General features: G+C 44.2%; 1 protein-coding gene across 1 annotated transcript in view; it reads left to right on the top strand.

The window, feature by feature from the left end:
* Nucleotides 1-23,883, top strand: part of CACHD1 (cache domain containing 1) — a 373,745-nt gene that overhangs the window by 343,758 nt on the left and 6,104 nt on the right. The window contains exons 21-25 of the mRNA XM_078669174.1: nucleotides 523-609; nucleotides 6,068-6,184; nucleotides 15,498-15,649; nucleotides 19,761-19,922; nucleotides 23,249-23,326. Coding sequence (XP_078525300.1) covers nucleotides 523-609; nucleotides 6,068-6,184; nucleotides 15,498-15,649; nucleotides 19,761-19,922; nucleotides 23,249-23,326 — 596 coding nt within the window. The remainder of the gene's footprint in view (nucleotides 1-522; nucleotides 610-6,067; nucleotides 6,185-15,497; nucleotides 15,650-19,760; nucleotides 19,923-23,248; nucleotides 23,327-23,883) is intronic.

Below are 23,883 nucleotides of genomic sequence, written 5' to 3'. Positions count from 1 at the left end.
GCAACACAGCCCAAAACCTTTTTATATGAAAAGACTTTGTGTTATAGAAAAGGTGCAGTGTAGTGCAGCATATTTTGAGCTGAGATGATCCTTCAGTTTCCGCATGATTATTAGATCAGAACATGTTTTGACATGTAACAATTGTTTTGTGCTCACAAAAGTGATAGTTGAATAAAGCCTCCAGAAGGTGATTATTGTGCTCATACTCCTATGAATGCTGAGCATACACCAACGTAGCACCGAACCAATATTATTTTTTCACTTGTACACATTTAATTGGCCATCCAATGAAGAGAAAAGAATAGGTCTCTTTACCGAGTGCTGTGTCAATAATAATCACCGAAAATAAGCATTCTAGAATGTTCCTTTGTTTACTCGTGCCAAGCATTGAGACATCCTGTGACTGTAATTAATTTTCTTATCCATTTAAGTTCTTCTCGTCATATGTTCTAATAATATGTTCTAATAATTGCATTTTGTTGACCACCTCTAAAGATGTTTTCTTTTTTTGCTGCTTTCAAGGATGGAACAGAATGAGTGTGAATGTCCCTGTGAGTGCCCCCTTGAAGTCAACGAATGTACTGGCAATCTTACTAATGCGGAGAGCAGGTGAGCACAGAACAAGAGGTTGATTTTCCAAACCCCAATTAGTTTTGGTTTCACATTGTTTATGTTTCTCACACTTAGTTATATTTATCTAGCAGATGTAGCTTGTTTCTTACCTTGTAATTGTGAGAACTGGAATGGCGTAAAGGGACCCTGCATTCTGTACACCCTAGTCACCACAGGGAGGCAGTGTGAGGAGAAGCAAAGAGATGTTAAAAATCTTAAACTTTGACTTGACTGGCAAACTGTGATTTTGCTGCCTGCAGACTTCAAACAGAAGCTTTGTACTCTACGTGAAGCACCCCAATAACATGAAGTGGCTTTTGTAAAATAGCAGAAGTAAATGCAAGCGACTTCAGCAGGCCCTTCACACAGTGGCCTTCGAAGCCACATCAAGCATGGCATAGATGGATCTTGTTCAAATGTCTGAGGGTAGATAGAGTGCCTAGACATTTTCCTGCAAGAAAACATTAAGCAGAAAGTTGCCAAAGTTCCTTTTTAGGTTTCGCCCTGGCCGTAGCACTGCAAAGCAGTGCTCCGCCCAGGGCAAAATCTAATGTTATCTCAGTAGTGGGGACTTGAAACCGCCCCTTCTTCCATTGGCTAGCTCCATAAATGGAGGCTAGCCATTGGAAGACATGGTTGTCCATCACTCTTTCCCGGTCAGAACGCGAATCGTGGGCGTTTCTGACTCTTTTTTTAAGTCCCGCCCCTTGTTGCCGTGTGTCCCGGGCCGCGCTGTGATTGGCTGCCGGTCCAGGCCACCCCCGTGACGTCATTCCCCAGGCCGCGCTGTGATTGGCTGCCGGCCCGGGACACCCCCGTGACGTCATTCCCCAGGCCGCGCTGTGATTGGCTGCCGGCCCGGGACACCCCCGTGACGTCATTTCCCGGGCCGCGCTGTGATTGGCTGCCGGCCCGGGACCTGGCTTGTTTGTTTATTCTGCTGCCTGTCTTCTGACTCAATGAGCCCCAGCCGCACCGGAGCACTACGCACACTGGTGGTCCTTCTTATGTCCCCGACCTCGGGTGCACCGGCCGACTACGGTTTGTCGATGCACGGTGGTGGCTGCTTAACTTTTCCCCGGTCAGTCGCGCCTACCTCAGTCCTGCATCGGCCCTTCAGAGCCCGGGAGCAGCCTCCACTCGACGTCCCGGTTGCCGCGTTGCGTCAGGCCGCTTCACCCCTGATGACCGGTCACAATGTCCTCCTTGACGTGGGGGGCCAGCTTTGGAAGTTGCCGCCTCCGGGAGCAGTGGGTGACTTGCGCAACTCTATCGTGCGACCTCCGGCGCCCGGCCGCGCCGGCAGAAAGCTGCAGTTGTGCGGGGCCTCCTCGGGCACCAGTGGTCTCCCCCCGCGGCTATAATGCGCCGTCGCCTGTGTCACCTCCGCCGCGGGTGCAGCGATCTATCTCCGCATGGCGGGCCGCGGCCGATCCAGCACGCCCTCAGTCTCCGGCCTCCACTCTCAAAATACCTGTCCTTAATCTGTAAGAGCCTTATAGAAGCGTTCACCTCCTTCCTTACAGACATATTCCGGAGTTGCAGAGCTTACCCCTTACAATGCCAATAGCTCAAACTTTAGCATAGGCGAAACCGTTGCATTGTAAATGCTTGTTTCTTGTTTCAGCTACTCCCAGGTTTTGTTGACATACAGTCCAACACCAACCTGTACTCATACGACACGGATTTAAAAGAAAAATAGACCATCATTTTAAGTAGTATCAGAAAATGCTTTTCAGGGCTCGACACAGGGGTATGAAGCTCTACGAAAATAAGAAACAAAATTATAAGAAATATAAATGCCCCAATACAGCACAAACAGAAGAATTAGGTTCTTCACATTTAGGGTCATTAATTGGCGACATGCAAATACCATAAAAGCAAGTTGATATTTGAATATTTAGATTTGCCTAAAATTGGAAATGTGTCAATTGTCATCCAAAATGAAGAGGCAATCTTTGTTCAGACATCCTAAATTTTGCCAGTACTGCTTCATGGAATGAAAGTGTGTTTTTACATGTTAGGTTCTGCTCCTGAATTCTGAAAAAGCAACCAGTTGCAGGTTTCACGAGCAGCGAGTGCTTACTTTTAAGTGCCTTTTTCCTTTACTTAGAGAAAGGTGGCTTTAACTTAATTCAAGAAAGTGCCTTTTTTGAAATGATAACAGCTGTTTTTTTAGAAAATATTTGAAACATCACTTTTGTACATCAAACATGCATTTTGATATCTGGACTGGAGTCTTATCCTCCAATTAAACCCTGTATTCAATGCAGTGATTTCAATTCTGATAAGTGTGTGTGTGCATTGATGAGAAATAGAAAGAAATAGATACAGTTAACTTCCATCTATACTCCCCGCTTATGTATCATAGGAGAACACATACTGGAGAGATATCATTATTTGAGTAAGGCCTAATAGAATGAGTTATGTCCGTTTATCAGACCTCCCTTGCAGAAATATAGAGCACATTGAAAACATCTGGAATCAGAAAAAGATATCTGGTTGGCTTGCACGTCAACAAAAAATTTGACCAGTCTTGAAGAGTTGGCATGAAAGTATTGAAATTCGAGACATGAGTTGATGTGTTAATATGTAAAGATGCTGCTTCTATGTGCAATATTTTCATCTTGGCTCATGCACAGTGTAGTGGTATGAGTGGCTGCCTGGTTGCTCCTACTGTATGCTGAAGAAGGGGAATGGTAGTAACCAGTTTTTAGGTATGCTTGATAGCACAGCTCCCTGCATGATGTTTTGTTGTCAGGGGCACAACTAGACCTTAACCTGGGGAGATAACGGTTCAGCCAGTGGAGGCGGGACTAACAGTTCAAACAATGGGGCAGGGCTATCCTTAGAGCCAAGACAAGAAAATAGAGTGTTAAATTGTGCATTTTAAACAAAGTCTTCAAAATTGACAGCATTACAGCAAACATATTTTAGTGGATTTGACAATGTTTACAGGCTACTGACATCTTTTTTTTTTCCTCAAAAGGCAATGAGTGGTTTGACTGCTAAATTGTAGCTTGTACAGATTTTCAATACAAAGCGCTTTAGAAACAGTTTTAACCCAAGTTAAGACAATTCCCCTTATTGCTTAGTCTCCCTAAATTCCAAATGTGAAATGACAGAGCTCATGAAATATTGTTTATTCCGTCTTTAGAAAGACCCTCCTGTATGTGCATTGACCAAAAGTAAATTTTCTGTTTGCTCATTGAGCTGTTGCAACATGTTTATTTGAGGTCGCACAAAAGCAGAAGTCTCAGAATATTGAGCATAGTGGGTTAACCTTTCTAATTTCGGAATATGTGATTTGCAAGTGTCTAGTTTGATTCCTAGTGCATATTTCATTCTTCCTAAGACCGAGTGAGTCCCAGTTACATGGCAATTCTGCTGCCTGTTAATTACTCTGCCAGGAATCTATGCAATTCTAAATATAAATAAAATGGTTGTGGTCAGCAACCTATATTCAGCAATTCACCACGCCTAAAGAACTGGCAAAAATGGTAGCTGCCCTGAAACCAATCGGTATTAATGGTGTTCTGAAATGTCCCCCCGTCCAAGAAGATATGGCAGACCACCAGGGGTCCTCCGAACCATAGGTCAGGAAGTGCTGCAGAAAAGTAATGTTAGCTATTAGCCTGGCCTGAATACAGAAAGGAGTAGTCTTTATTAGGGCACAAGAGAGACACCAGGCAGACAACCTGGTTACCAGTTAGTCTTTGCAACACTGGATCAAGTAGTATAGCCAGGGCAAACACAGAGGTAGAGATATATTAGAGGTTCAGAGATTACAACAGGTAGACAAATGGGCAAACTTGGGGGTTTTAGTGACCCCGTACTCAGACTAATGTATTCTAATCTTTGTACCTGTATGTGTATCATCATTATAGAAGCACAAAGATAGATTTGGAGACTGAGGCCATGATTTCAAGTTACTTCAGGTGATAATTAGTGCACATGGTAATTACTATATTAGTGTACTATATTAATGGGTAACAATTTCTCCCAAGTCCCCCACTGCAGAATTAAGCCTAATGTGAAATCAATGTTTAATACGCCAATTACTGCATGTTTTGTATTTTTTCTTAGCATTTTATCCTGATACATTTACTCAAGCTTTGTGTCTGTCAGCAGAAAATGTATAAATGTGGTTATTGATGCCCAACTCAGAATTCTAATCTGTGTGCAAACGTGTGCATTGATCGGAATTTTATACACCGCTTTCAATAAGGGTCTCAGAAAAGTCAAATATCGATAATGTCAATGGAGTTTTGGCTAGCTCTCTTTTGCCATTAGTTTGCTTCACAGTGCTGTAGGGTTGAATTATGTTGCATTATGTTGTAGTTGTATTTATGTGCTTCATACGCCGAACGCGACAGCAAAAAACAATTGAGTGCTAACACGCTACTGGGTGGGGTGCCAAATATGGATTGGTCCATTTTTGTTGTGGGCCTATTTAGGGAAATTATTTATTTCATAGATCAGGACCTGAGTTATGCTGTTAATACATTTGTTGCTATGTCTCTGCATACATCTGAAGAGAAAAGAAGGGAGCGATAGGTTGCTTAATTGTTCCGTATTAATTGATGGACAGAAGTGTGTGAGTGCAGTCTGCCCTATGTTTACAGTGTTCGGTGTATGGATATTAGTTGACACTGCCATAAACATGTGTGTGGCCGTCATATTCTTAGGGGTATGTGAGAAGTGTGAGGATAGGTGTGGCCATATATGTCCATACTTGCCATCAGTCGAGTAGTCTGTGTATATACAGTTCGAACCACAAGAGAGCATCCATTCAACCTCAAAACAGTGTTTGTGGAAGGAAAAAGCCATATGAACTTTACAGGGGTCTAAAGCACCCAAAATACACTTTGCTTAAGACAGCAGTTGCCATGGGATCAGGAATGTGGGCAATCTGTTTAAATTAACATGGAAAATAATCCTTGCTCTTTATTCGAAGATGTGATCGGATGTCATAGCTGGGTCTTTCAACCCTGTTGATCTATTTCCAATCACTTTAAGTAGCTCATCATGGCCTCGAGTATAACTTGCACAGTATTGGCAGGTTTCAGCTTCCACACTAGTAATTACCACTACTGTGTTTTAACAACCCACCACTACCATGCAATTACAAGTGCAGACCCGAATTTACCAGGTTGTATTCCCTTTTCTGTGTGATTTAACTCACATATTTGCCACCTGCTCCGAGCAGGTGGCATATGTGCGTGTTAAAATGTATATATGAAGCGTCTTATTTTTTTTAAGTATTCTAGTTCTTAAATAACCTTTTTTTGCATTATGTTCCAAAACCTAAACGAAAAATGTGAAGCTAACTAAGATTTTATGTAACAAAGTCATCTATACAGGTGTCCAATGTCAAGAGTACTTTTAAAATATTGTTATATAATAGGTTAAATCCTGTTAGGTGCTGATGCATTGTATGTATGTTTTTTAATAGAAATCCCAGTTGTGAAGTTCACCAGGAACCAATGGTTTTCACTGCACTTGATCCTAACCTCCAGGATTCCCTTCCCCAGTGTATCAACACCCGATGCAACCAGAGAACTGAGAGTGGGTTAGTATCATCTTCTCTACATCTCCATTTTTTATATTTTATTTTTTTATGCACATAAAGTGTAATGTTCTAGCAAAGTAATGCTCAAGTGACTGTGATGATGACCTTTGCGCAGGTCCCAGGAAAGTGGAGGTGTGCGTGTCTGTTCTTCAAGAAATCCTCGTTTATTCTCCTCATCTATTCTTGGTGCAGTTTAGTCATATTTATGACCTCTGTCTAGGACTTTAGAAAGGCCATTAATTGTCTTTAATGGGGAAAATATAAAAAGGGAGAAAACAAATTAATCTATGTGTTTGAGGCCATATAAATATAATCAGATTTTGCAGTATGCCTGAGACCACCAGAAACTTTAATCTACAAGAGGGCGATGTAGTTTGAAAGAATGTTTTCCGTTTGCCAGGATTGTCAAGAAATGTAGAGAGAGCACCTTTTCAACTTTTTAACAGCTGGTAAAGTATCTTCAAGAGGAATGTTGATAATACTGTGGTTGGGACCAAATGTTTTTTTAAATCAACCAGTGGGTTCAGAATTAAAAATGTATCCCTCCGCATGTTAAGAGAAATTCGAGCGGCTTCACAGCATCAGACAGCTATTTTGTTACTTGCTGTGGGCCGAGGTGCTCTCCTGCATACTGTAACACCAGACTACTGGAGCCATCAGGTCCCCGCATAGACTGTTTCCTACTACCAATACATAGGACTGTAGCCTTTGGTTACTTTCCCCGCGACTACTTACTTTACCTGCCTGCCGACAGACTTGCACCTCCTTATGTGACCCAAGATCACTCCTATGAAGTTTTGCAGCGTGAATCTTTCTGGATTCACTATGCTGTGCATTATTCCGCGGTCTTGTGGTTGGGTCCGGATTCGTAGTCTTTTCTTTGTTTTTTTTTTTTTTTGTAGCCCTGGTGGGCGTCGGCGTCACACCCCCTTGGGTGTATTTCCGGTGACGTCGGCATGCTTCCTGCGGAAGCTCCCACTCTTGGGCGCCATCTTCAGATTCTTTTTTTCCGCGGTCGGGTCTGGATCGTTCCCGTTTGGGCTCCAGACATTTTTGGAGAAAGAAGAAAGAAAATACAGAAAAGACGAGAAGTCATCTGAAGACTGCAGGGGACTTCATCGACGAAAAGCCGGCAAGGAGAAGGCGTTTTTTCATCGAAATCATCGACGACCGTCGACGAACACGCGACCAGAGAGGCCCTGGACGCTCGATGATGGACAACACGCCGTTCAAGTTCTGCCGTAACTGCCACCACAAGTACGCGCAGAAGGACCAGCACCCGGTATGCAACCTTTGCCTACCGGTGGACCACGAAAGCGGAGACTGCAACGCCTGTTCCGCCTTCGCCCCGAAGACCCTTCGTGTGAGAGAGAGAGGCAGAGGGTAGCACACGCCACCCTGCAGGGGAAGGCCCCGACTCCGTCCCTCTACGAGCTGGGGATGTCCTCCGAGGAAGAAGACAACGCTGCCGCCGAAGACGACAGCTACACGGTCGTAGAGACCGATTACACGAAGACTTCTGACAAGGTAGGAGACTCTGCGGCCCCCAAGAACCCGAGAGACTCTGAGTCTAGAAAAATCGAGGGCAAGACCCCGAAAACGCCGACGCCAAAAAAGGCGGCGTCCGCGACTACTCCCAGGCCCAGCGGATCCTCCGAGAAGGAGTCCCCGGCGCCGAGGGCTGCTGATCAGCAGAAAACGTCGAAAATCGTCCCTGAAAAGGATCGATCGACGCCGAGGGAGAAAGACCCAAAACTGACGACGACGACCAGAGACCCAAGACCCGGTCCGACGTCGACGTCGAAAACTTCGACGCCGAAAGGTACGGCGACGAACCATCCGCCAAAAAGAACGACCGACCCATCCGACGCGGAACACGCGGCAGAGATGGAGAAGAAGAGAAGGCGCCTCGAGGCCGAAATGGAGAACATCATGCAGCGGAAGAAAGATTTCGATGCAAAGATGAAGGCCTTCACGATCCCTCACAAGACCAAGCCACCGGTGATGGAGGCAGTCGAGGAGGAGGAAGAGATCGCCGAAGTCGTCGAGGAACAAGACCAGGACGTCGAGGTGATCGACGACCAGGAGGAGTACGAGAATCCCTACGATAGTTACAACTATGGGGAGGAAGAGGAAAGCAGGACGGACGCAGACTCGACACCCTCTGACCTACAGGAGGTAGATTACATAGATGTCGACACCGACAGCCCGGAGGAGGTGGTCGACACTTACCCCTCGAGGCCCTCGCCGCCGGACGACATCGGGGCCTACAACTCGGTGATACAAGCTGCCGCAGCAGCTTTCAAGCTCAAGCTCGACGAAGAGAAGCAGAAAGACTTCCTTCTAGAAACATTGCTCCCAACACAAACGAGGAGCCAGTTCCTTCCAATGCTCGAGAGCGTCTTGGCTCAGGGGAAGGAAGCTTTCAGGGAGCCCGCAACATGCAAGGCAGTAACTCCCAGAACTGAGAAGAAGTACAAGCATGCCACAAAGGACCCGGCCTACATTCAGGGCACGGTCTCCGCAGACTCCATTATCACGGCCACAGCAAGGAGGAGGGCTAACGTACCCACTACCTCGGGCCCACCACCGGATAAGGAGAGCAAAAGGATGGATCTGGTGGGCAGAAGGATCGAACGGAATGCCGCGACCCACTGGCGCATGGCTAATTCCAACGCCCTGATAAACAGGCACATGTACCAAATCATGGAGGGACTAGGGCAGTTGGTGAAGGACTTGCCCCAGGATGCCAGGCAGAAAGCCGAAAAGCTGGTTGAAGAGGGAAAGAACGCGGCAAATTCTTGCCTTAAGACGGCCCTGGATGGGGCAGACACCGCCAGCAGGCTCATGATGATGGGCGTCACGGAAAGGAGGCACGCCTGGCTCAGGATATCCGGTTTCAAACCGGAGGTGCAACACAGCATCCTGAACACACCGTTCAACGGCAGCACGCTTTTCGGAACAACAGTTGATGAAACGCTCAGCCAACTGAAGAAAGATAACGAAACAGCAAGGTCCATGGGAGCATTGCAGTTCAGAGGGAACAAGAGGGGCATCCCGTCACGGAGGCCCGGCAGGAGAGGCGGAAACCAGCCAGGTACATCACACCAGGCTTTCCAGCAAACGCACCGGGCAGACTCGCAGACTCAGCATGGTCATCAGAAGCAGTCCTGGCAGTACCAACAAAGAGGCCAGTCCTTTAGAGGGAGAAATGGACGGGGACAAAATAGAAGAGGGGGCAGCAGCCCACCTCTAAGTGACTTCAAAAAACTCCGTGTGCCCGCCCACAAAAAAGATCCCAGGGGGCAGCACGTACAGATGGGTCAAGACAAACTAGACACTTACGTCCACATGACACCAGTGGGAGGAAGATTAAGATTCCACCTCCGAGAGTGGAGAGAAATCACATCAGACAAATGGATCCTCAACATTATCCAGTTCGGATACTGCATAGAGTTGGAGGGGAGGCCAACAAGCAGAAAACCAAAAAGAAAGCCACTAGCAGGCAAGCAGCTGCAGTGTCTGCAGGAGGAGGCAAAGGAACTCCTGCGGAAGCAGGCCATAGAACGGGTACCCTTCAAGGAAAGAAACACAGGAGTATACTCAACGTACTTCCTGGTACCAAAAGTAGACGAAACAATGAGACCCATTCTCGACTTACGGTTCATGAACAAATTCATAAGAACGCAAAAATTCAAAATGACCTCCCTGCAAGAGGTGCTCCCACAATTGCAGATCGGGGACTTCATGGTCACAATAGACCTCAAAGACGCATACCTGCACATTCCAATGAACAGAAAGCACAAACACATGCTCAGGTTCACCGTCGGAGAAAGCCACTACCAGTTCACGACACTGGCCTTCGGTTTAAAATCAGCACCAAGAGTTTTCACAAAGTGCCTCGCAGCAGTCGCAGCGCACCTAAGAAGGCAAGGAATACACGTATACCCTTACCTGGACGACTGGCTGGTGAAAGCAAACTCATACCAGAAATGCAAGCTGCACGCACATACAGTGACAAGCACGCTCATAAACCTGGGGTTCTCCATCCATTGGAAGAAATCATCAATGGAGCCAGAACAAGTGAAGATCTTCCTGGGAGCACAGATCAACACCTTACAGGGCAAGGTGTTCCCCAGCGAGAAGAGGGCAAGGGCGCTGGTGAAGGAAACTCGCCTCTACCGGAAGGGACAAGCTCGGACAGTGAGGACTGCGAGCAAGATCATGGGGATGATGGCATCATGCATCCACCTGGTACCGAATGTACGACTCCACATGAGACCCATTCAAGAATGGCTACAGGAGCAATGGTCACAAGCTACAGGCAGTTGGGAGGATCTAGTGGTTGTAACGCACGCAGTGCAGAAGGAGATGACATGGTGGACCATGGAGAACATAGCAAGGGGAAAGCCTCTAACGCCCCCAACGCCAACAGTGACCATCACCACAGACGCATCCCTGAACGGATGGGGCGCTCACATGGAGGAGCTCAAGGTGAGGGGACTGTGGACACTGACAGATGCGACAAAACACATCAATTACTTAGAATTGAAGACAATCTTCCTGCACTGAAAGCCTTCCAAACAAGACTGTACAAACACAAGGTGTTGATACAAACAGACAATACCACTGCGATGTTCTACATCAACAAGCAGGGGGGCACACAGTCAGCCCCGCTTTCAACGCTAGCGCAGGAGATATGGAGATGGGCCATCCCTCTCAAGATAGACCTGCTGGCCATACACCTGCCAGGGAAGGACAACATACAAGCAGTTTGGCTCAGCAGGCAGACATCGGCATCCCACGAGTGGGAGCTCAATGCTCAGGAGACAAGGCGCCTATTCGACAGATGGGGAACTCCATCGGTGGACCTGTTTGCCACACGCCAGAATGCAAAATGCCAAAACTTCGCATCCAGGCAGCCCGAGGAAGGGTCACTAGGGAATGCCCTATGGATAGATTGGTCAAGGACATTTGCCTACGCCTTTCCCCCAGTACCACTGATGCACAGAGTACTGAGCAAGTGCAGAGCGAGCAACATGACACTGATACTGGTCGCACCACAGTCTGCGAGGCAGACATGGTACTCGCAGATCATGGAGATGACAGTGTGCACCCCACAGATTCAGCAGGAGGAAAGACTTACTCTCCATGCAGAACGGAGAGGTGCTACACCCAGAGCCAGAGAGCATGAGCCTAGTAGCGTGGCTCCTGAGGACATAGAGTTCACACATTTAAGATTGCCAGAAAGTACCCTGAAGGTCCTGCGGGAGGCAAGAAGGCCTAGCACTCGGAAGTGCTATGTTGCGAAATGGAAAAGGTTCACAATATGGTGCAGACAAGAAAGACTTCACAATAAAATGAAGAAGGACTCCACAGTGCTAAAGTACCTGACGCACTTGCTAGAGAAGAACCTTAGCTCATCCTCCTTGAGAGTTCACTTGGCAGCGATAGTCGCCTACACAAGGGGAGAAACTTGCAGGAGTTTCTTCACATCACAGGTGGTGAAGAGATTCCTAGAAGGTGCGAAAAGGATCGCACCACCCAAGCGGGTGCCGCCACCTGCATGGAACTTGAACATAGTCCTAACGGAACTCATGAAAGAGCCCTTTGAACCGCTCCACAAGGCGTCCTTAAAGATGCTAACTATGAAAACTGCTTTCCTGGTTGCAATAACGTCCTTACGCAGAGTAAGCGAGCTTCAGGCTCTGACGCTACAAGAACCCTACATACAAATACACAATGATAGGGTTGTGATGAGGACTGACCCAAACTTCATGCCGAAGGTGGTATCTAAATTTCACATGAACCAGTCTATACAGATACCGAGTTTTTTCCAAAAACCAACAACTGCCGCAGAGCGAGCTCTGCACACCCTGGACGCCAGAAGGGCAGTCATGCACTACATCGAAAGGACGAAGGGATACAGGAAAATAAACCAGTTCTTTGTGTCATTCGCCAACAGTTACATGGGAAAAGCAGTAACCAAAAAGACCATTGCACGATGGATCGCACAGACAATCCAACTCTGCCACAAGCGTGCAGGACAAGAGCTAGCAGAGGGGACACGTGCCCACTCCACTAGGAAAAAGGGCGCTACAATAGCCTTCCTGGCTAACACACCCATACAAGACATATGCCTGGCGGCAACATGGGCTTCGGTGCACACGTTCACGAAGCACTACTGTGTGGACATACAGATGAACAAGGAAGCTCAAGTTGGACAGAAGGTGCTACAGCACATATTCAATACCCAACGCTCATCTTCCACCCAACCGCCACAGACATGAGAAACCGCTACAAAATCTATGCACAGCATAGTGAATCCAGAAAGATTCACGCTGCAAAACGAATAGTTTTCTTACCTGTCGGTGTAGTTTTGCAGCTTGAAGATCTTTCTGGATTCACTAGCGAACCCACCCACCTCCGCCAGAAAGATGAGGCTGGAGAGAGAAGAGGTGGAAATAGAACAAGTGGAAAATACTTTGAAGGTACAAAGCGGTAAAATATCACCTGAATAGAACATTGCCATTACTTCGGAAACGAAAGAAACACGGAAAAAAAGAACCTGAAGATGGCGCCCAAGAGTGGGAGCTTCCGCAGGAAGCATGCCGACGTCACCGGAAATACACCCAAGGGGGTGTGACGCCGACGCCCACCTGGGCTACAAAAAAAAAAAAAAAAAACAAAGAAAAGACTACGAATCCGGACCCAACCACAAGACCGCGGAATAATGCACAGCATAGTGAATCCAGAAAGATCTTCAAGCTGCAAAACTACACCGACCGGTAAGAAAACTATTCGTTACTTACCCAGAAAATTAGAGTGACATTCGTTTATGTTTTGTGATTTGTTTTTTATGCTTTGCTTTAAAATGCTTCTGGGTAGGACAAAAAGTCTAGAAACTTAAAGAAAATGGATGTTGGAAACACTGATTCGTGGTCTTTAATAGAGGAATAATTCAGCATGGCAAGGTGTTTATCGATCACATTTGGAATATTCAAGGTTATTATGAGAGCGCTCACACCTAACCTCTCTTTCTTAAAATGAATTAATCTACCCAGAAGTATTATACCAAATTAACACATCTTAAGACTAAGTAGACTGGCAAGGATTCAAAAGTGGGATCACATTACTTAAAGGCCCATGTCAATCAATCAGGATTTATAAAGCACAGAAATCAACCGTGAGGGTCTCAAGGCGCTGGGGTTGCTAGCTGCTTCGCAAATCTCTGTTCTTTCGATAATCAGTAGATGGATTAGTCCACGTTGCCTCCCGACTGACCTTGATCTCTCAAGTGCCCAGTTTCAGGGAATTTAGAGTAAAAATTAAAGCAATACTCGCATGGAAAGATTTCTGAGCATGAAATATCACACTACTGAACTTGTTTGCTGATATTAAAGGCGTGGAACCCTTACATGTTTTTAAGAGTATAGTTTCTGATCTGATACAGATGATTAGTACATAGTAGTGCCCCAAAGCTTCCAGTACACAAGACAATGGATGGTAAAAGAGCATCTACACTTATATTCCTTCTGTTCTGATGGATTCTTATAGTGCATGTGCCTCACGTTTAGAATATTCCCAAGTGTTCTTTGAATCCAGAGATTTACAAGCAATAGCTCCTGCATGCCGCTAGGTGACGTCACTTGGCTCTGTCCAGGTAGTGACCATGCGGAGTCGCATATAGCACCACCCCTGCTCACGGACTTCAGTTCCTTTCTTTCCATGCACAAAGCTGTAAATCCAGGGCTCCTCTCCAAACTTGTTGGTTGATAACAACTTTTAAACATCTCAGTGTGCCAGGGAAAGTTTTTTTCCCTGAAAACTGCATTCACGTCACAACCGCGCAAGTGGATGTCTGTTTCGGACACAACATGTCTTTGGTGCCTGGGCTGCTGTCATGACTCTGTCATGTGAAGAGAGTGCACGGGTGAACCAGAAGGCCATCAGATAGTGGGGAAAAAAGCTAGCTATCACCAAACATAAGAAGAGGACGCTCTTGAAACAGAGGTCCTGCTCCAAGTCCCACTCAGAGTTTTCAGCTGAGTCAAAATCCATAGTGTAAAACCAAAGGGGATGATGGACGGAGTGTTGAACATTGCAAACACTCACCCCCAGTCAACTGATCTGGGTTTAATTCATCTTCATTCTTTAGCTCACTCCGCCGCCCGAGTTCAGACATGGCCATATGCAAATCAGTCTGACCCTGTGCCTCATAGGAACTGTCCAGCCCGAACTGCCAAGCCATGTCTTCCCTGGACCGGAAACAAGCATCCTGGGACGGTTTCAGGTTCTTAACCCTCATCAGCCAGGCTATCTTGAATCCAGTGGCAAAGTGGGCAAGGGACCTACGTCTGGGCATACCCTGCCAACTGAGGGCGAACAGACCAAAACCTAAGGGGGTGAGGGACGGAATGTTGAACATTGCAAACATTCACCCCCAGTCCGATGAGAATCGGCACAGCTGGCACTCTAAGGGCCTTTCACCTCCAGCATTTACTGACTAATCATGTAAAGGTTTGCCTTCACCATCAACTTACCAAAACCAGCATTATTCCACACTCTGCACTTAAAATATCAGTAGCTTTAACAAATCACTCCTTATAAGGTCACTTCAAACGTCATCTGGCGTCTCCTAGCGTTTCCTACCAGGCGAATGTAAAATCTTGTTTTGATACGTTGAAAGGGAAACCGTTGGACGAACCATTAGAATAATTCACAATAGCAATGAAATCCTAAGAATAATAGAGTTTAACCATGTTCTGTGAAGAGAACAGATCCAAGGAAGTGCGCACCTGTGGCACTATATCATGTGAAGATAGGGATAAAGTGGTTTATCACACAGACTAGACAAGCAGGTAAATATTTATTATTTTATTAATGAGCCTTGAGAAAGCAACAGAAGTCGCGAAACATGTACTACTAAAGAATATTTTACGATGAATGGCAAGGTCTAATTGGTTTAAATAATTTCATGGAATAACTATACATAAATATTTTTGTGTGTAATTTACTCTTAATACGTTTAGCTTCAACTGAAATTTTGGTTAAAGAAGATAATGTGAATCTATCTGTATATGAGAAATAAATCTTCATAAATCAGAATCAAAAGCAATTGCCTTTTGGTGTATTTTTCCAAAGGTGCCTCCTATGTTTGTTTTTTGATCTCCAGCACTTGCCATTTAACATAACCTGTTGCGTTTTTCACTTTTATGATTAATTCTGGAAGACGTGTTGGGAGTACAAACTATCTGAAGTTGGCCTAGACAACATTTAATCACAATTTAAATGTTTGTTTTTCTTTCTGCAGAGACTGCTTTGGAGTGTTGGACTGTGAGTGGTGTATGGTGGACAGCGATGGAAAGACTCATTTGGACAAGTCATATTGCGCTCTCCAGAAGGAATGTTTTGGTGGCATTGTTGGAGCCAAAAGTCCTTATGTTGACGACATGGGTTCAATAGGTAATACTGTAGTATTTTCTTTGGGTTTTTAAATGGATGGTATTGGTTAGTAATGTTTGAAATAGGCAGTATATATATATATATATATACACTGTGTGTATATATATATATATATATGTGTGTATATATATATATATGTGTATATATATATATATATATATATATATATATATATATATATATATATATATATATATATATATATATATATATATACACATACAATCTCAGCTTTCTTTCGCCTGGATACCGTCGGCGCAGAAGGAGAGAGGAGGCCCAGAGTGCAGGTGAGCAGTGTTTTTATTTAGTAAAGAAAACGGCACACCTCAGCATAACGTTTCGGGCTTCACGGAGCCCTTGGTCACATGACGCATGCAAGGGAGGAGGCAACATTTAAAGTGCAAATGCCATCGAAAATGTAACGTTATTGGTGGAATACAGTCACATGTGAGGTTACCTCAGTAATGGACATAGACAACATTGTCGGTAATCCAAAAAAGCTCACATTCTGGGATAATCCCTTACCGGCTTTTTGACAAATGAGTTTATAAAGTGCAGGATATATTTAAAGTGCAAATACAAAATACCTTCAACATTAGTATTTGTATTGTATAGCTTTATTTCGAAATATTTTGTCATTTCTTAAAAGCATTACAGTATAAAAATAATTATAAAATTTAAACAATTTGTACGATTCCGCCAACAGTACAAACAAGCAGAGCAATAGAAGACAGTATAATATATACAGCAATTCTACAAATCAGCCGACTAAAAAACATTTATACACATTGACAATATATCATCCATAGGGGGAAAAAGAACACAGCAATAAATGGCTAAAACCAAAGGGATCGGGGTAGATGACTTTACTGGAGGATAATTTTTCTTGCAGATCTAATCCTCCAAACCCATCCCAAAAATGTTCCCAGTCCACAAGCAATGAAGGGGTGCGTATCTGATCTTAGCATCTGTAGGGCCTCCACGTGTGACCGAGTGCCCAGCCTCAAACAGAGCGGTTTCAGCCATCTGCGGCGAGGAGCTGCATACGCCGAACATTCAAACATTAAGTGGGCAATGGATTCATGCCTACTAGCACAGAAAGGGCAGGTTGCTGTAGTTTGCCAAGGGGGTTTCCACTTTGCTGTCCATGTACCAAGGGGCAAAACTCCAACCCTAAATTTAAAATACAGTGCCCTATCTGTTGGGTTAGAGATCACATCCAAGTAAGGTTCTCTAAAAGGGAGATTTTTAATGACCAAAAACTCAGCAGCCGATCTACATAGATTGGAGTGGCTCCCTCTCTCGTTATCCACCCACGACCAGAATATTTTCTTTAGTAACTGTTTAGGTGGTGAAGATCTATTGGCCCAAGCGTCTCCCAGGCCCAATACGCAAAGGAGGCACTTCACTTCCAGGAGCCATCCGATCTTGTACCAACCCGGGGTTGAGAGGAGTTCACATAGTGCATCAGCGTAGCTTGAGAGTTCAGGGACATTCCATATACGGGCCCTTCAACATTAGATCAAGGCAATATTCTGATACTCAGCAGGCTTACATCACGGGATAATCCCTTGTGAAGTTTGAAAAGTGCAAACTCAGCAATGTGCAACCATCATTAAAGTGCAGATAGAGTAATGTATTCAATTTAATGTCAAAAAATAAATAACAAGTCCATCATCATAGACACCACAATGTTAAAAAATGTAAAATATATATATATGTATCAATACATTGATAATTGATATATTTACAATGATCATACACTATTTACACTGGATGGAATATCAGGTGGTCAAAAAACATAGATGCATGAATGCATTTGCCCATCCCTGGAATCACAGCCTCCTGACTTAAATATTTCTATTGCACAAGCCCGCAGTTTGTCTGTGTCCTAAGGTGAAATAGTGAAGAGAGGAGATAACAATATCGCAGCCTCTCTTCTCATTCACCTGTATTGAGATATGCACCCATCATTTAACATTCAAAAAATGGCATTATGAGTGAGTAATATCAATCAATTTTTATTTTTTCTGTTTTGTTTTTTCGTTTTTTTGTATTTTTTGCCTTTTATACTTTTTCTCATTTAGAGTACAGTTTAGCGTTTGTTGGACAGTAATGTAACCTAAGCCTAGGCTACATTTCACAACTGGGTCACTTGCAACCCTAGACATGCACAGGACATGAAGTATACAGAACAAACCGTATGTCCCTGTCTAGTCATACAAAAGGACAACCAGGCTAAGTATGTTCATAGGCAGATATGGATAGTAGCGTCCTACAAAATTATCATTACTGGCACAATGGGAGGGTAGGAGAACCAAAAAACAGGAAATTGAAACAGAATTATGGATCAGAGACAGGTGTAAAAGTCCTCCGTGGAGTTCAACCCCCCCGGTGATCTGCTATCCATTTCCAGTATGTACCTGGTCTCCAACCTCCTGAGGGCACCTTCCCTATCCCCTCCTCTTCTCAATGGGCCTATACTATCAATGGCATAATATCTCAGAAGGGTACTATCATTGTTATGGTGCTCCTTGAAGTGGCGGGCCACCGGATATGCCGGGTCACTGGTATTGATGGCCCTTATGTGCTGGAGTATCCTCTTGTGCACCTGCAGCTTGGTGCTACCCACATACCGCAGGGCACACGGACACTCCAGCACATAAACCACAAATTCACTTTTGCAAGTCAGTTGTTTCTTTATTTTGCGTGCACCAGGGGTAAATGGGACTGCATATTCTGTCTTGTTAAGCCCATGTTGGCATGCTTTGCAGGAAGAACACTTCCTGAAGCCCTTGCTCTTATCTAGCCAGTTCTTAATGTTTGTAACCTCTGGGCTAGATTTGACCAATGCATCTTGCATCGAATATGCTTTTCTATAGGCGATGGATGGTGTAGCTGGAATCTTATCACCTATGATAGGGTCCCATTTTTATATATATATATATATATATATATATATATATATATATATATATATATATATATATATATATATCTGCTCTTCTGTTTCTGTCAGAAATGTTGCTTGTGTACCTCAATCAAGGATTTATAAAGCATGGCAAATCACCCGTTAAGATCTCAAGGCACTAGAGTTGCTGATTGCTGGGTTTCGTTTTTTAAACAAGAGCAAAGCAAGATGAAGGCATTCAGAAAGCAGAAAACAGCAAGGTGAAAGCAATAAAAACGAAGGGAAGGCAAGGAGAAAGGCACTCTAAAAATGGGGGAAAAAGCAAGGAGAAAGCAGTGAAATCGAGGGGAAAGCAAGGAGTAGGGACTCGAAAGACGGGAAAAAGCAAGGAGAAGACAGGAGCAAGAGCGATGCAGCAGTACGAGGAGAGATGGGCCTGGGGCCTACTCAATGGGGCCACACTGTGGCCTCCATTAAGAAGGTCTTCGGAGGAGCTCTTGAGGCAGTGGGCGGGGCTAGGTGATGGCAGGAAAAAGGCAGCAGGCAGGAGTGGCAATTAGGTAAAAAACCAGAAGAAAGCAATGAAAATGAAAGGCAAGCAAGGGGAAGACACAACAAATGGGGAAACGTGAGTAAAAAGCAGTGAAAACTTGAGAAAAGCAAGGAAAAAGCACTCATAAAGTGGGAAGTAAGCATGGAAAAGACAGGCGCAAGAGTTGTGCAGTGATTGCCACACAAAGGTGCCTTTGTTACAGCCCAGTTAAAAGGTGTGTGTTTGCCTTTTTCTCATGTACCTCCCTCCATTGTTAAATGCATCTCCTGGACATTGCAGTGCGTACCCTAGAATTTCAATGTTTGTTTGTATTTTAGTATCTTTCATAGACTTACAATTAGTGTATGGAATGGCCGCAATATTTCTTGGTAAGGGAGAACCTTTTGTGATTTGGTGCTCGGTTTGTGTGGACAAATGTTATTTTGATGGTGTGTTATTAACAGAATCCAGAATTCGAGGTCTTGTTGTGGTGGCACATGCAATTTTGTTTGTAATTGTATGACTTGCAGAGGACCTACTTGTATACAACATGTATAATAATGGTATTACGTTACTGATGTATTAACTTTCTTTCATTACCTTTTATTTAATATTCTTTTGAAAATAGGAATTTGTTTTAAAAAAAAATCTTTTTTTCTTAATACCAGGTGATGAGGTAATAACTTTGAATATGGTCAAAAGTGCACCAGTGGGACCAGTAGCTGGTGGTATAATGGGATGCATCATGGTGCTGGTTTTGGCTGTTTATGCCTATCGTCATCAAATACACAGGAGGAGTCACCAACATATGTCCCCGCTCGCTGCCCAAGGTAACACTTAACAAATTTACTTTTCTTATTAGTATCAGCGTTGATAATTCTCAGAAAGTGTGAATATTTGGAAAAATCAAAGAAACTAAAGTTTAGATGAGTGCTAAAGTTCTTATTGAAAAAATAAGAAACCCCGGGTTCACGGCAGTAACTGTCAGAATTCCATCGTAAAGGTTGTTGCCTCCACAGGGTTTAAAGAAATTTAAGCCACAGGTGTTGATGAAGGTCTGTCATACATGATAACCTCAAGGCAGATAAAAACTACATAGTAGGTCACTTGGTAAAACTAAAAAAACAAATAATGTAAAAGTTCCCATCCCAGTCATTCTGCATTCACTACGTGAATGTGATGTCACCGCGATCCAAGTATGCTCTTTGCACCTTAAGGATCGAGATTATCTCAGCTCCTAAGGAACGCTGGTTAAGTAAGGTTTTAGGTCTTGCGCCAGCTCTTGTTATAGTACCTCCCCTCTGGATCCTATTGTTCTGTGTTCTGTTTAAAGTGCAGTTCCACATGATGGGCCTTTTGCATCAAGCATAACTGGTCCGGTCTGCAGTGTTTTATCTTCACCAGCATCCTTCATCAGGAACATGTCAGTAATTGCCACATTAAATATACACAAACTCTTACTAATGTCCGTTTTCATTGATGTTTAATTGATGATTTCATTCTTCTTCCTATGGTTCCACAGTTTTAATATTAATGTGGTCTGCAGACAGTGGCCTTTCGCCCTTAAAGCTAATCCTTCTTCCAAATTGATGCAATCTATTAAAAGTCCACTTTTTAAAAATGTATCCAAACCCCCTGTTGAGTATATAATTGTGAAGGAAATGCTCACAACATGACTTTTGCCTGCTGTGTTGAAATGGCTGGTTTCTACATGTAATTTTATTCCACCCCCACCCTCCCTTGAAAAGTATTTTTAATGAACCAGGCACATTTTGTTTCCATTTCACAAATATGTTCTATCACTTCCCACATTATTTATTGTTGTGTATTGAGACTCCTGGAGCAACTCTTTATAAAGGTATTTAAAAAGTTGCCATAGTGTATAAAATATTGAAAGTTAAAGTTGTATAAATGCTCTCCTACGAGTTTGGGTTTGTAAATGTCTCTGCTGCAGTTGTGATAACCTCCCAAGATTATACATTTTCATCCTCATAGCTGTTATTTTGCTGCTATTTAATGTGAAAATATTGCTCACTGGGACACTGTTTCTTTGTCTCTTTCTCTATAAGAAACGTTTGGATTTTTAATCACTTAAAAGGGGAAAAAGAGAAAGGGGCAACGTTAGTATTTCTTTTCATTTTAAAAGATGTGTGTACCTAGACTAAGTATAAACAGAAAATTAATTTATTTTTTGTTGAACCGGGGAATGGGGAAGGAGAGAGAAACTATAGGAGACACTCAAAGTAGTTTGAGGAAACATTTAAAGTGATTAGTCGTTAAGTTTTAACTTGATTTTGTTGTTAATAATGTCAATTGTTATATTGTGCAATTAATAATTTCTCTTTATGGCCCTGCAAAATGGAAAATCCTACAATAATAAACACTAAATAAAAGGCATAGGCTGTATAACTGAAGTCCCCAGGGGGTGTAAAGTGTGTTTGTGTCTGCTATATGCATCACTGGAGTATTTACATATTACAGCATGCAAATACTTGTACTTCTTCTGTGGTACATAGTGCACATTTCGTTCCAAGTGCATTTTTAAGAAGCTGCTCCCCATTTGCCGGTAGCGTGACCCCATGAAAATGAAACTCCTTTGGCCTTGTGGATGCTCCATATTAACAAATGCTGGATAAGGGGCAAGCAGGCACTTGGGAGGTGTACTAACTGTGTGCCACCTAAGAAGACACCCTTTTGCAGTGTGTCCCAGGGAACCTAAAAGGCATCAGCAGTGCAGAGTCCAGCCACTACAGAGGGGCTTTGACCCAATTCCAAATTCAGGCTGGTTTCCTGGCAGTAAAAGATTAAACAGCTGCGGCTTGTCTTTCCCTGCTATGCTCTCGAGAGCTCAGGCTCATATTTTAGCTCTTGTGAGTGTAATGGAAAGAGGGAAATGGCCTTTACAACTCAGGCCTAAGCACGCGTGCCGTTTCTTTGCAAGCTGAACAACGCTTTCCTTAATCGCGCATATGCCTTAACCACGCATATGCATTGTTAAGGCAGTGGGCGTTCTAGCTATCTTAGCAGATGGGTGGGTAGAGGAACTGGAAGGATCAATGCAGGAAGGATCAGTACGTGTTTTAGTGAGGTGGGGTGGGGTGGGGGGTGGAGGTAGGTTTTATGGGGGGAGGTGTTTTTAGGGCTCATGGCAGGGAGCTGGGGTTAGGGTAGTTTTCAGTGCAGGGGGCTGAGCTTTGGTGCTCAGGGCAGGGTGGAAGGGGCAGTTTTGAGGGCTGGGGCCAGTTTTAAGGCTCTGGGGTGGGAGTGCCGCGGTCGGGTTGTTTTTTGGGGCTAGGGTCCGAGTTTTAGGGCTCAGGGAAGGGTGGAAGGGGCAGTTTAAAGGCCTGGGCCAGTCTTAAGGCTCTGGGGTGGGGGTGCTGCAGTTAGGTAGTTCATTTGGGCTGGGGGCTGGGTTTTAGGGCTCAGGGCAGGGGGCCCAGGTAGGTAATAGGCTGGGGCGGGTAGATTATAAAGCAGGAGAGCTGAAATTTAGGGCTCAGGTCGGGCTGGCGGGGCTGAGGTGGGGGATTTTTACCGCACATATACCTTTGCCAAACATGCGTTACAACAAAATTTGTTGTAAAGGCTTGCATGGTAAGGACGCAGTTGTTGTAAAGATTTCATGGTTGTGGCATGCATGGTTTAGGCACAAGTGGTTGTGCCATACAACCGTGGGTAGAGCACCTTTTTTGTAAAGGGGAAATGTGGTGCACTCTCCGGTGCACACTGTGTGAGCTCAATGCAGCCCAAAACCGTGTGGAAGATTACCCATTCGCTAAAAGAGAGTGCTCTTTCCAGAGTACAAACATGGGTCCGGTCTGCTCCAGTGTGGGTGCACCTTGGAGCACACAAGAACTGTGCACACAGTTCCTAGTATCGGTCTAGGTTCTTATTTGATAATGTCAAAAGGAATGCCTTCGTGATTTAAAGTTTTACTTGCCTTTCGTTATAGTTCTGACCCTTCGTTTTCTTCTGACTCTGTCCCTGTTTGAAGTCAGGACCTCAAAAACAGCTAGTTAAATAGAATACGAATAGAGGCCTTAATCCGTTTTCTACGGAGCTCGAAAAATGTCCACCTGTTACCAAAGGGTTGCACAGGGAACCTATCTAGTATATGTTTTTTGATATTTTCCTTTATTCCTTTCATTTTGTATAGAAATGTCGGTCCGAATGTCGAATCTGGAAAACGATCGGGATGAAAGAGATGACGATAGCCACGAAGATCGAGGGATTAGTAAGTAATATTTTAGAGCAGCGAAGTCCTTCTATACACAAGCCCTGCTGATTAGAATAAATGTTCAATAAACAGTCCTCATGCCGAGTTGTCAAAACGACAAATATTGCTTCTATAGGTGAGGATGCTGAGCCTTCATGCACAGTGTTCGTTTTTGCATCATCTTTTTGTCATTTTCTTTTTTGCATAATCCATTTGTATTATGTATTCCTTTTTTCCCCCCACTTTTTAACTCTATATAGAAGAACATGCAGAGTGCAAATGGAGAATGTAGCATAACCACAAGTGGATGAGAACACTGCATAACCCTAAGTAGAAAACGACAGGTGGTCATGACACAACTTCAAGGGTGGGGAGGTGGAAAGGGGGAAATCCAGGGTGTGATAGGAAGCCAACTGGGATCGATAGCCGTCCATACTGTCTGTGTGGGTCTAGTTAAGGGTATAGTAAAAGTGTTGCCTCGTCCTTAAATAACTGGGATTAGAGGTGAAGTGGAGGGGGGTGATATAAAGGACACGGGCACCAGTAGAGGTCGCGTTATGTGCCAACCAGAAGAG

This window comes from Lissotriton helveticus, chromosome 1_2 (assembly GCF_964261635.1).
Source record: "Lissotriton helveticus chromosome 1_2, aLisHel1.1, whole genome shotgun sequence".
NCBI lineage: Eukaryota > Metazoa > Chordata > Amphibia > Caudata > Salamandridae > Lissotriton > Lissotriton helveticus.
Note: the sequence above shows the minus strand (reverse complement) of the source record. Positions and strands in the feature narration are given on the sequence as shown.